Source organism: Polyodon spathula, chromosome 9, assembly GCF_017654505.1.
Source record: "Polyodon spathula isolate WHYD16114869_AA chromosome 9, ASM1765450v1, whole genome shotgun sequence".
Lineage (NCBI taxonomy): Eukaryota > Metazoa > Chordata > Actinopteri > Acipenseriformes > Polyodontidae > Polyodon > Polyodon spathula.
The window spans coordinates 48101616-48115913 of NC_054542.1; the positions used below are offsets into that span (position 1 = coordinate 48101616).

The following is a 14298-nucleotide window of genomic DNA, read 5'->3' on the forward strand; positions in this document are numbered from 1 at the left end:
AGACATTCATAAAGCAGATGTCAATTACAGTTGCATATTTTCTTTTCCACAACATTTCCACTCAAAATGCTAAGCTGAAAAGCAAGCGTGCCATTGTGGACCAAGTAAATGTCCCAGTAAACAGGTTTAAGTGCATTTTTTTTTAATCATTTCTCCCCACAGTAATGTGTAATTTATACACAGTAAAACTTCTTCTCAACATGAACTCTCTACCACCCCGAGCAGTCTGTGAATTCGGGCTGGAGTTTTGAAGCGTGTTCTCTCCCCCGGAGTCCCTCCCAATCCCCGCCTCCTCACATGGTGCAGTGCGAGGGGTTCCCCGGTGACGCCAGGGGAACAGGATATGGCATGGCGCGGGTAACATTGTTTCGAAGCGCTGCAATGCACATGAGAAAGCTTTCACGAGAGAGTGTTGTTTTAACGGTAAATAAAACATCGCAACCAGTGGCATAGCCTTGCAGGAAATCCCTGAAGTTCAGCAGGGGACAGAGTCTATAACTGAATGCTGGTTGCTAAGGAATCCTGGTAACGGCAAACCTCCATGGCGACGCACTAGCAAAGGGATTCTATTTACAGGTTGGGAAAGGGGCGCATTTGTAATATACACTTGGAGCTGCATTGCCAGTTCTTACTACAAATGTGTGCTTTTTATTTTAATTTGTGAAAGTGGAAGAATGTATTGTTAATATATTTATTTATTTGTTTTTGTAGTTTGTTAAAACAAAACAAACAAAAAAAAACCGTTTTGTCTCTTTTTACCAAATACCTTTAGGTAAGATGCCAGCACATTTTTGTAAAATATTCTGTGGCTCATGGTCCTAGAAAAACTGGTTGTCATTATTTATTTATTCTCTCTCGCTATCTCATTTGGAAATGTGATCCCCAGTCAGTATCCAACAGGAGCCTTGTTCTGGTATGGCACTTACTACCCGCTGATTTGCTCAGCCTTACACTTTCAAGTGTGACGTATGCCTGCAGATATGTTGCTGCTCTTTGTCATATACATTCCCTAGCCCATTCTGAATGCATTGCTATCAGCATTGTGCATTATGTCTGTTTCACTTTCCCATTTGGTACTGAAGAAAGTGTAAGTCAGACTAAGAGATCATGGAGATATAGTGCAGGAACACATGCAGGGGTGCAAATCATTTAGAAAACGAGCTTACTGTTGCTAAATTATCAAACAGTCATCATCTATGGTTGCTAAGGAATAATAAAAACAACTAAACATGTCTACTGGAACCACAGTTTAATGTGGCTGTCACTGTGAGGTAACCTGGCAAATCTGCATGTCAAACATGAATTGGTTACATAAGTGTAATTATTCATGTTGTTTAAGATACCATACTCTAAACACTGACAGTATATACACAGCTAAATCCAAGCTCTTTTTTTTTATTGTAGCTGGATTAATAGAGTAAACACACAAGACTGGGTCATTCTGTGTCAAATCAACCAAAATCCAATTTTCATTTTGCTTATGTTTTGTGTAGTGGTAGATACAGGTCAGGTATGAAACTAGACAAAATATTTAAGCTCAATGGTGAAGATTTGCTGAGATAAGCCCCCTTTTGTAGGAGGGAGTGTGTGATATTTAGAATGTCAGTGTAGCCCTATGAATGCTTCTGTACAGATAGCAGGGAGGTCTTCTGTAGAATTCATGCAAAATAAGTACCACTGCTTTGTATTTCTGTGTTGCTGGGGGCTTAAAATTGAAACATTGTTCAATTGTCCAATTCTTGAGTGATTTTTAAGTGCATGTTTCTTCTAAAGCAGACAAGATATCACTTTACTGTCTGATTTAATGACCACACAAAAAGGCTTCAGGATGAAAGTGTTGAAAATGGCCCCATCTTTGAAGGGCTGAAACCCCTTGTGGGACACGAGTTAACAAACAGACCTTTGGTGGGCTTATAGATGAGGATTTGAAGGATTTGTGGTGAATTAATTGACTTGGTAATCTCTCTCTTTCACAGTTTAATAAATGCACAAACCAGAACATCATGCATTTATGTTGTTTTGGGTTATATTGTACACACATTCATAGGGCTACTGACATTATAAATATACTTTTAGATGCTCAAAATCACGCAAAAATGAGACGCATTTCAAGTGTGACTGCACCCCCCTAAAAAAAATAATAATAATTTGTGGGTGTATCTCAGCAAATCTTCATCATTCAGCTTAAAAGATTTGGCCTGGTTTCATACCCGACCTGTATCGATTACACAAAATATAAGCAAAGGTGGGAAGCTCTGGTTGAGTTGACATGGAATGACCCTATTGTTGAACTGCAGACTTTGCTAAGTGCAATGTGCCAGACAAAATCTGCCCTTTTTGTAGTGACTGTGTCAACAACATTTTGAACATTTACAATATATGTCCCACTACTGAATCTTGCAGCCATGGCTTAAAGTACAACTATATTGGCACATTTGTGATCAGCTTTTTACTATACTGGTTCTACCTAAATAAAACCAGTCTGCAAACTACAAGAGACTTGAGCACAATAGGAGGGTTTCACCCAAATCATTAACAAATAGCAGGACTGTGCCGTTGTATTACCCATGTATTGCTTAGATCATGTACTCTTTATACAATAACGCTTGTGTCCCTTGATAACTTCAGTATTGGTTAAGGCTCGTATTTGCATGCAGAATGACAATTGGATGAAATAAACTAAGCACTTTACTGTGGACACTTGGGTTATTGGAAAAACATGTTTGTTTGGTATATGCCAACATACTTCATTTGCAATGTTTAGTTCACCAAAATGGTTAAATCTGTTGTCACCCATCCATAACTTCAAAGATTACAATAAAAACTTGTAAGAAAAGTGTTAAGTGCGTTCATCGGTGCACTGTAACATCATCATATCCGAATCCTATTTGGATGTAAAATTGTGTGGCATGCTGTATGGCTGGACTTGTATGATCTTTTTGGTGCCCAGCTGACGTGTAAAATATCAGTCCTATTTTTGTGAAGAAGTGTAAAATTGTATAAAAGCCATTACTCGTTCCTTTAAATATATTTTTACACGTGATTCACAATTACACTGGTGTAAACATTGTTTGATTCTATGTCCTTAGGAAGCAACCAGTCGTTCAGATCAATCAATGAATTCACATGCTGCTTCAACAGGAATCACTTCTTGCAACAAACAACGTCCTGGACTCAGCACTAATCCCCTCTTTCTTCAGAGTTTCTTTGTGTCCAGTACAGTTAGTCACATTCCCAGATTCTCATTAAACTGTCATTTGACTTCATACAGGAAAGGATGTTTGTCCGCAAGGAACAGCACCTTTATTTACAAGCTACATGTTCAGGTACGTTGTATCAGTTATTACATCAATAATGTTTTTATTAGTTACACACCCTAAAAATCTCCTCTTGCGTTTATTACATAATAACGTGATAAAATGTTTTTTTATTATAAAAGTGTTTTTAAGAGATAATGTTGCCTTTCAGATTTCAGTCAGCAGTTAATAGGTTAATCACAGCTCCCAATACTCCAGCGAAGGAATAAATCACACCTGAAAAAGCTGCTCCTGTTTTTATAACTTAATGTAGTGACTGATCTTTTTAAAAGCCCCACCCAAATGATCATTCAATATCTCATTGTATAAAATACAGACATCACTAAAACCATGTCTTTAAAACACAACAAACAGGAGTATTAAACACATTTATTTGTAAAATGTACTCTATAGATCATACACACATAATAGTAGAAATGAATTATGGTACATAGTATTGAGCAATTACATTTTCAAACACATACATTAGTCAGGTGAAACAAACACAGACAGCACTGCTACAGCCAACCAATATGGTTAAACCACAGAGTCAGTATAAAAGCAAGGCATCCCCATTGTCAAGGACATTTCAAACATGTATGCACCAAGATGTCACGTAAACAGGTTTTCTGGGCTGCACTTGAGGAATGAATGTGCAGGCGAAATCCAGCAAGATTCTTCTTTTTCTGTTTTCCATTAATTGTGAGGCTCCAAAATTGCATCTGGTGCACAAAACTGTAGAGTGAAGAAAGGATCCACAGAAATTGCAGGTCCTCACATGCCCATTCTGATACTCTGTATTATCTGAAAGATAGCTGCAATAGAAAGAACAGAAGCAGGTCCGAGTGACATTGTTCAATACAATTTACTGGGCCGCACAACACCAATATGTGCACCTTTTTTATTATATAGATATTACTAGGGAAAATACAATGTATTTTAGGTCATTATAGGAAGAATACCCACTGAATTATGTCATGAATCAATAGTTGGCAAGGGAATTTGTTCCAATTATATAAGAGTACAGATTTAGTCCATTAGGTTGACTAGGGTTCAGTGTTGGGAATGTGGCAGTTGCTGTGTACTGATGAGTCTCAATGCACATTAACACAACACTGAGCCTACACAAGGTAACTGCACTGCACCTGGGACCAGCTATTTGTTGGACATGTTTGAATGTGTCTGAATAAGTTATATAAATTATATTATAAATTATTATAAAAATTATTATTACTATAATAATAAATAGTATAGCAGTAATTACTAGGTAGGTACCTAATGATTACCCTGTTACTGTGATTACTCATGTAATGTGTGCCCTGTAAGTGTTAGATAAAGACGAGACTGGGGCACAAAGAGAGCCAATGAAATGGATTCAGCTAGGAACCTTTTGTTTTAACATTTGCACTTGTAAATTGACTATTAATAAGAGAGAAAGGGATCCTGAGATCTGGCTGTAACCTGTCACAGTATGAGCTGAACTGTTTGCACAGCAAGCGATGCCCAGGTCCTGATCCTAAGTACCCCTGTCATTCAGCCCTGGGCCTCTCCAAAGAAAACACTACAGCTGTGCTGAATTGCATGGCAGTTTTGTAATGATGCCTGCTGTCCACAGAGGACTAAGTCAGATTGAAACCCAAGCTCCACAGAGGTGAAAGACTGGCACTGAACACAAACCATCCATGAGAAAAGCACAACAGAGTGGCACCCTCCAAAAGAATAACACTGTTAAACACATATTAGGCTTTAGGGTTGGATAGAGAGTGATGTCAGTCTTCAGTGTCTCTAATAAATGAATGAAGACCAACTATAAAGAACAGCAGATTGGCCATTCTGAACAAGCATAGGTGCAACAAGACCTGTCAGGCACTGTACTACTGATGTGGAAATTATCTGGAGTTATTTATGTATGTATTATACTGTATTTAAAATAGTCATTTAAACAGGTCGACTTTATTCAGTGTTTCTTTTTTTAAGGTAATTCGATGTTTATAATAAAATCTGATTTATTTTAACCGCTCTGCTGTGTTGTCACCATGGTTCCTAGAAACCATTTGTGTTGTGGTATATCATTTCTTAAACCTGCATAAAAAGTAATACAATTTCATGCAATATTATACAACTGAATTTCCATTACTTAAGGACATCAGCTGTTATGTGAATTCTCAATTACTCTGATGACTGCACTCCCCTTTATAAAGAGGCCTCTAATGCTGCTGGACTGGTTATAATGCAACATTGCCGTGGCTCCCATGTTACCTGTAATGCTATTGCACTTGCACTTCCATTCTTCCATTCTTGCTAGACAGAACACAAATAGCACGGTCTCAACGATTATACTGCATAAAGGGGCTGCACTGTATTATTTTATTATTTTCAAGATTTATGTCTATAAAGTAAGATTAAATTATTAATCCATGGAATATGGTTTGATGTGATAACAAGGGTTGAGGATATTAGTGGCTTCATGACTAATGACTTCTGAATGGTCCAGCTGGGTACTGTAAAGCACAGCCCATTGATTGGAATTCTTTCTTTTGTATCTCTTGTGTAATCCAGCTCTGACGCTTGGTCTGCCCAGGTGAGCGTGGCTTTCGGTTTTTATAAAAGTTATTTTTAAAGGCAACTGCAGCCAAATAGGGGATCCAGTGGTAAGACATATACCCAAATACATAGCAATATATACATTGTAAATGTCTTCCTTATGCAGTGAGCAGCGAGGATAAACATTCCAGTGGCACTGTATATAGGCTGTGATATATTAACACAAAGCCTTGGACAATGTTAACATGTTTTACCCACTTACCAACCAGAGGCGAATGACTTGATGCCTCTTTTTACCAACCAAAACAACTGCTGTTACCAAGCTACTGAAACCTGGGCAGGCCTCAATCTGGGAAGTTGTTCCTCCTTATCTCAGTACGCGTCCTCAGCTAAAACCAATAAATCAGGGCAAACAGGACTGGAACCACACTGGCTTTACTCTCCCTACAGCCTGACACTCACCAGTGCTTTTACTAGGTGAGCCAGGGAAATAAACTGTCAGCCTTACATAGACAGGAAGCACAGAGTGAAAATCACAGTCAGATTCTGTTTTTTATGTAACACTATTATTAAACTGATAGAAGCCAGACTATCTCAGTCTTCAAGTTCTTATATCAATATGAGCAGACAGTCATCTCTTTATATCATCTCAGTAATACACTGTGGACATAATGTATAATGTATTGAAAACAATGGAAACAGCAACTGCTGCCCTAAAATTCAGGTGCCATTCTGTAATCCCACTACTAATGAACGAATGCTTTACACACATTAATCCATAGACACTGAAAGAGTATTCTTACCTGATCCGCATACAACAAATACAAAAAGGGCCAACAGCCAGGGTCCCACTGGATATTTCTCTTCTTGTGGTCTCTGGAATAAACCAGCACATGAATAATAATCTTCATATAGCACCTTTCATAGTGGACCACCATCACAAAGCACTTTACATGATACAAGACCAGGCTGCGTGAACCATGCATCAGCTGCAGAATCACTTACAACAACATCTCACCCCAAAGACGCAGCACAAGGAGGTTAAGTGACTTGCTCAGGGTCACACAATGAGAGTGGCTGAGTTGGGATTTGAACCAGGGACCTGCTGGTTACAAGCCCATATCTTTAACTACTGGACCACACAGCCTCCTATATGCACCATACAGATCCCCAAAGGGTTATTAAAGAACAACCTTATGACGGATGTCACTCGTGTGATCTACAGCTATGAGGGGAATGTTACCAAACAAATACCCATGCAAAGTCTGATCGCATTCCTATACAAACAGAATGGAGAACCGCAATGTGTTCTTGTCACAATGACGGTACTGCATGACTGCACAATGCATGTCACTCTTGTCAGATTAAGAACCAACAACAAAGGAAATGTGGGGGATCTATTTTATGAATGAAAACACCTTTCTTGAAAGGAGAACAGAAGAAAAAGGTGCAGTCAGAGTGAATACGATACGATACAAAACGATACTGTGCCAGCCTACACTATAGGAAAGCAAGTCGTAAGATAGGGTGAAGGGTTTACCTTGTTTCCTAAAGCACTTGAAATCTCTGGACTGTGAGTACATTTAACCCGAAGAATCGTAGCATTGTCAAAACACATGGAGGGGGTATTCCCTCTCGGTGTATTGACAGCGCCCAAAATGATAATCTACTTATACAGGTTGTGGTTTAAAAAAACCTTTACACTCCATACATTGACTGAAATCGCGAAGGGTTAGCTTGAATTGAGACGTGCACGTATCTATAATGACATGATGAAACCCCGATTGCATTTTCTGTGGCGTATACATTCTTAATTTATTAAACAGGGTGTTCACGCTACACTATCTGTTTAACAGGCAATTACGCTGATTTAAAAAAAAAAAAAAAAAAGATCTTAAGCTGTTGCAATGAATTCCTTTCACGGTAGACACGAGCTCGTTCATTGAATGGACTTGTTTCTTACCAGGGTCTTTGCAACGTTTCCCCTCTGTGTGATGTTTTTGCTGTGTTTCTCATTTGCCATTCGGATTCTCTGTTTTGCTACCATCTTCTGAATAATTTCCGTAATCAATGTGGCCAGTATCGAAGTTATTTTACTGAAAAGATGATGAATGGTGCCAAGACCGCTATCCTTCAGCACCTGCAAGGCGAACACGTAACACGAAATGGACGGAAGCGCGTTCCTCAGCGTCAATTGCCAAAACGCATTTTCCAGCATTTTTAAAAGACTAGCCAGCATTCCAGGGCAGGTGTCATTTTACAGTCCTGACTCATAGCTTATGGTTGTTCAGTTAGGAATTACAAAGCCCAGTGTAGTACTTCTCTTAATGCAGAGGAACTACTGTGCTATGGTAACATCTGGGAGTTAAGGTGAGTAGAGTCTCTTGATGTAATTCTTTTTTTTTGTGAACCTGCTAGGCTCAGCGAAGACAGCCAAATATAAAAGTATGTGTGAATTAAACCTCCTTACAGATGTTGTTTGCTCCCAAAGTACTTCTGGTTATGGACAGTCACACTTCATCTTTATTTGTGACTGCTTACAATGGATTCATGTTGATTATGGGTTTAATATAAACAATGGATGTAATTTAATGTGTTAGTTAATACATAATTACCTTTTCAATTTATGACACAACACATTATCTAAAGGGCTCATTAAGAACATTTTAGTTTCATATTAGCAATTGAAATCAAAGAGGCATTTTTGTGGATAAAGATACTTTATGGAAAGACAAAAAGGGTTGTGCATCTCAAATTTACACATTAATAGGGAGTGGTCAGCATCGTTGAAGAGTGGGACCATGTTGCAAATGTCATTTTAAGTCAGATCCCCATTGGAACCTATTAGCAGCTATTAGAAGCAACTACACTTAGAATTTCACTGAAGTTGCACAATCTCAACTACACTTAACTCATTTCACTTTGTAGATCTCAACTACACTTAGAATTTCACTGATTGAGAAATCTGAACTACATTTATGAATTTCACTCTGGAAGGATAACTAGGTCACTTCAGACATAAATGTAAGTGTACACTTTGCTGGATTGCAGATCTCAACTAAACTTAGAATTTCACTGTGCAGATCTCAAATACACTTAGAATTTCACTGAGCGTGTAGATCTCAACTACACTTAGAATTTCACTGAGCGTGTAGATCTCAACTACAGTTAGAATTTCACTGTGCAGATCTCAACTACACTTAATTTCACTGTGCAGATCTCAACTACACTTAGAATTTCACTGTGCAGATCTCAACTACACTTAGAATTTCACTGTGCAGATCTCAACTACACTTAGAATTTCACTAGTGCAGATCTTCTTTACACTTAGAATTTCACTGTAGTCAGTGGATCTCAACTACACTTAGAATTTCACTGTGCAGATCTCAACTACACTTTATTAATTTCACTTTATAGATCTCAACAATACACTTGAAATGAATTTCACGTGTGCAGATCTCAACTACACTTAGAATTTCACTGTGATATTAACATCTCAACTACACTTTAGAATTTCACTGAGCGGGAGTGGGAGGATCTCAAGCCTTACAGCCCAGAATTTCACTGTCTGAAGATCTGCTAACTACCCTTACTGAATGTTGGGAAATGCCCAGGTAATCTGATGAAGAAAACCAAAGCTTCAATCTTGTCATGAAAGTTTATTCTTGACTCGGTTTCAACTACAAACCAATTTCTGTGAGACCTGTGTAACAGAAAGCAGGGCTGGGGTTCATCTGTGAGCAGTACTACCTGGAACTACACTTATCTTTAATTGTCACTGCTTGCAATGGATCTCAATTATGGGTTTAATATTTCACTGATGTAATCTCAACTGTTAGTTAATACATTTCACTTTTCAAGATCTCAACTACATTATCTAAAATTTCACTAAGAACATTTTAGTTTCATATTAGCAATTGAAATCAAAGAGGCATTTTTGTGGATAAAGATACTTTATGGAAAGACAAAAAGGGTTGTGCATCTCAACTACACTTAGAATTTCACTCGTTGAAGATCTCAACTACACTTAGAATTTCACTGTGCAGATCAGAACTACACTTGGAACCTATTAGCAGCTATTAGATAGCAACTACACTTAGAATTTCACTGTGCAGATCTCAACTATACTTAGAATTTCACTGTGCAGATCTCAACTACACTTAGAATTTCACTGTGCAGATCTCAACTACACTTAGAATTTCACTGAGAGTGTAGATCTGAACTAAACTTAGAATTTCACTGTGCAGATCTCAAATACACTTAGAATTTCACTGAGCGTGTAGATCTCAACTACACTTAGAATTTCACTGTGCAGATCTCAACTACACTTAGAATTTCACTGAGTGTAGATCTCAACTACACTTAGAATTTCACTGTGCAGATCTCAACTACACTTAGAATTTCACTGTGTAGATCTCAACTACACTTAGAATTTCACTGTGCAGATCTCAAATACACTTAGAATTTCACTGTGTAGATCTCAACTACACTTAGAATTTCACTGTGCAGATCTCAATTACACTTAGAATTTCACTGTGCAGATCTCAACTACACTTAGAATTTCACTGAGAGTGTAGATCTCAACTACACTTAGAATTTCACTGTGCAAATCTCAACTACACTTAATATTTCACTGTGCAGATCTCAACTACACTTAGAATTTCACTGTGCAGATCTCAACTACACTTAGAATTTCACTGTGCAGATCTCAACTACACTTAGAATTTCACTGTGTAGATCTCAACTACACTTAGAATTTCACTGTGCAGATCTCAACTACACTTAGAATTTCACTGAGAGTGTAGATCTCAACTACACTTAGAATTTCACTGTGCAGATCTCAACTACACTTAGAATTTCACTTTGCAGATCTCAACTACACTTAGAATTTCACTGAGATTGTAGATCTCAACTACACTTAGAATTTCACTGTGCAGATCTCAACTACACTTAGAATTTCACTGTGCAGATCTCAACTACACTTAGAATTTCACTGTGCAGATCTCAACTACACTTAGAATTTCACTGAGAGTGTAGATCTCAACTACACTTAGAATTTCACTGTGCAGATCTCAACTACACTTAGAATTTCACTGTGTAGATCTCAACTACACTTAGAATTTCACTGTGCAGATCTCAACTACACTTAGAATTTCACTGTGCAGATCTCAACTACACTTAGAATTTCACTGTGCAGATCTCAACTACACTTAGAATTTCACTGTGCAGATCTCAACTACACTTAGAATTTCACTGTGCAGATCTCAACTACACTTAGAATTTCACTGTGCAGATCTCAACTACACTTAGAATTTCACTGTGCAGATCTCAACTACACTTAGAATTTCACTGAGAGTGTAGATCTCAACTACACTTAGAATTTCACTGTGCAGATCTCAACTACACTTAGAATTTCACTGTGCAGATCTCAACTACACTTAGAATTTCACTGAGAGTGTAGATCTCAACTACACTTAGAATTTCACTGTGCAGATCTCAACTACACTTAGAATTTCACTGTGCAGATCTCAACTACACTTAGAATTTCACTGTGCAGATCTCAACTACACTTAGAATTTCACTGTGCAGATCTCAACTACACTTAGAATTTCACTGTGCAGATCTCAACTACACTTAGAATTTCACTGTGCAGATCTCAATTACACTTAGAATTTCACTGTGCAGATCTCAAATACACTTAGAATTTCACTGTGCAGATCTCAACTACACTTAGAATTTCACTGTGCAGATCTCAACTACACTTAGAATTTCACTGTGCAGATCTCAACTACACTTAGAATTTCACTGTGTAGATCTCAACTACACTTAGAATTTCACTGAGAGTGTAGATCTCAACTACACTTAGAATTTCACTGTGCAGATCTCAACTACACTTAGAATTTCACTGTGCAGATCTCAACTACACTTAGAATTTCACTGTGCAGATCTCAACTACACTTAGAATTTCACTGTGCAGATCTCAACTACACTTAGAATTTCACTTGTGCAGATCTCAACTACACTTAGAATTTCACTGCAGATCTCAACTACACTTAGTGCAGATCTCAACTACACTTAGAATTTCACTGAGAGTGTAGATCTCAACTACACTTAGAATTTCACTGTGCAGATCTCAACTACACTTAAAATTTCACTGTGCAAATCTCAACTACGCTTAGAATTTCACTGTGCAGATCTCAACTACACTTAGAATTTCACTGAGAGTGTAGATCTCAACTACACTTAGAATTTCACTGTGCAGATCTCAACTACACTTAGAATTTCACTGAGAGTGTAGATCTCAACTACACTTAGAATTTCACTGTGCAGATCTCAACTACACTTAGAATTTCACTGAGAGTGTAGATCTCAACTACACTTAGAATTTCACTGTGCAGATCTCAACTACACTTAGAATTTCACTGAAAGTGTAGATCTCAACTACACTTAGAATTTCACTGATATTGTGGATCTCACACTCAGAATGTCAACGACAGATAATTCTAGACTTGTTTGGTGGCTACCTCTAATCAATTTGAGAGTGTGTTTTCTCTTAACAGACAAAGTATGACACAGCAAAGAGTGCACAAGAAATGCACCTCGACCTGGTTAGAGGTATCCACAGTAGAACTTGGCTTAGCTTTCTTCTATCAACACAAGTTTGTAGATATAAATACTGGCAACCAGAGACAGCACAGCAGTTAAAGAGTGAGATGGTTTGGTTTCTGGTTGGTTTGTTCACAGATGGTTTTCTAAACTCTGCACATTTGGATTTGTGTTTTATATATATATATATATATATATATATATATATATATATATATATATATATATATATATATATAACTTGAAACAAAATCATTTATTTTTCTAATAATGTGGCACAGAATCTTTAACCAAGAACCTGAGGGATCAAGATTCTAAGGAAACCATGTGTACTTAGTCCCAGTGCGTATGAGCCTGGTGTTTCAAAAATGGGTCAACAATAAGAAGTATAGGAAGATGGAGCCTTACCCCTAGGAGAAAGGCAAGCCTTCAGTCATTTAAAATGAACACTGCATCAAATACAAGGGACTAGCTTAACTAAGCCGTGGGGCAAAGAACGGACAGAAACAACTAAAAACCAGAAAGAAACACCTTTTTAACATATGACTGAACCCTTTTGAAACTGCAATTTATCTGATCATGCGAGAGCCTGTCACAGAACTTGGGTGGGCTGTGGCCTGTCTGCGGGCATCTGGCCTACTGCACAGAGTTATTTTATTTAAATACAGTTTTAATTAAACAAAAAATAACAAAATAAATAAATTTATATGTTATATATATATATATATATATATATATATATATATATATATATATATATATATCCTTTTTTGAATAAAGGACTGAATCACATTAGACCATTTAAACAGTCCTGCCTTCATGAACCCATGTGGTAGAAATACGAGACAGCTTTGAGGTTACACCATAACAGTGACCTCACTTTCTGATATTCTCCTGCACACAGACTTCCAACAACCAAAATTATGCGATAGGATGAACACACTCGATAATGGATTTGATAAAATGACAAGACAAGCAGATTCAGTAGCAGTTTAAGGTGTAATGTGTGAGCAATTCCACGTCACCTCTTTGAAGGTGTTATTTTGAACGGAATTAATTGGTCCGGTTATTCAACATGATTTCCACAACGCTGACTCGCTGAACTATAGAAATACCTACTGAACCAGTTTCAACTGGAATTAATGAGTAGGGAATCCCTGCCTTTCCATAACATAGCAAGTCATTAGATAGGAGTGGCTGAGTTCAGGTGTTTAGGTTTGCCGGGCTGAGAATGTCACTTCCAAACAACGCATTACATTTCAACACATGACATGCAGATACAGAGACTTGCAATGAAAGCAATAAAACTCACAGCTAAACACAAGGCAATTGCAAAATAGAAAATTTGCATAAAAAGGTATGCTTAGACTGCCGGCTCAATCTAGATACAAACTTCTGTGTGATTGCCAATTAAAAAAAAAAAAAAAAAGTGTAAACTTATACAGTACTTAAAGTACAGTGTATACAAAATTAACATATAATATATTACTATCATATTCACTCCTATTAAATAAAGTGCTTTCTACTCGTACTATTTTTATATTAAACAAGGGTTCAGACTTGGCTGTGACTTGGATTAAAAAGTACCATACTGTAGTTCTTCTTCACAGTCACATTATTTACATTGTGTCTTTGTAGTGCCCATCCTCACGAATTAATACAAATACCTCAAGCAGCATGGCTCAGAACTATACAGGAAATGAAATAAACAAGCATGGGCAGGTACTGTTACTGTCCTCAGCTCACCTTCACAAACCACTTTGGAGCTTCTTCCACTTTTCACTTGCACAATAATTATTTACCTCCTGATTGTCTGCTGCTGTGAAGATGAACAGTATATGTTACACATGGA

The 14298-nt window shown here is 37.5% G+C and overlaps 1 protein-coding gene across 1 annotated transcript; it reads right to left on the reverse strand.

The window, feature by feature from the left end:
• Window positions 1-41: 41 nt before the first annotated feature.
• Window positions 42-8185, reverse strand: LOC121320971 (stress-associated endoplasmic reticulum protein 2-like). The gene is made up of 3 exons (XM_041259830.1): window positions 7804-8185; window positions 6644-6716; window positions 42-4111 (listed from the first exon to the last, which is right to left on the reverse strand). The coding sequence occupies exons 1-3, from the start codon at window positions 8077-8079 to the stop codon at window positions 4071-4073; spliced, it is 390 nt and encodes a 129-aa protein (XP_041115764.1). The 5' UTR covers window positions 8080-8185; the 3' UTR covers window positions 42-4070.
• Window positions 8186-14298: the final 6113 nt, after the last annotated feature.

Coding starts and splice junctions, on each gene's coding strand:
- LOC121320971 (XM_041259830.1), bottom strand. CDS start 8,079: ATGCTGGCTAGTCTTTTAAAAATGCTGGAAAATGCGTTTTGGCAATTG. Junction 6,717..7,803: donor GAAACGTTGCAAAGACCCTG/GTAAGAAACAAG, acceptor GGTTTATTCCAG/AGACCACAAGAAGAGAAATA. Junction 4,112..6,643: donor ATTTGTTGTATGCGGATCAG/GTAAGAATACTC, acceptor TTTCTATTGCAG/CTATCTTTCAGATAATACAG.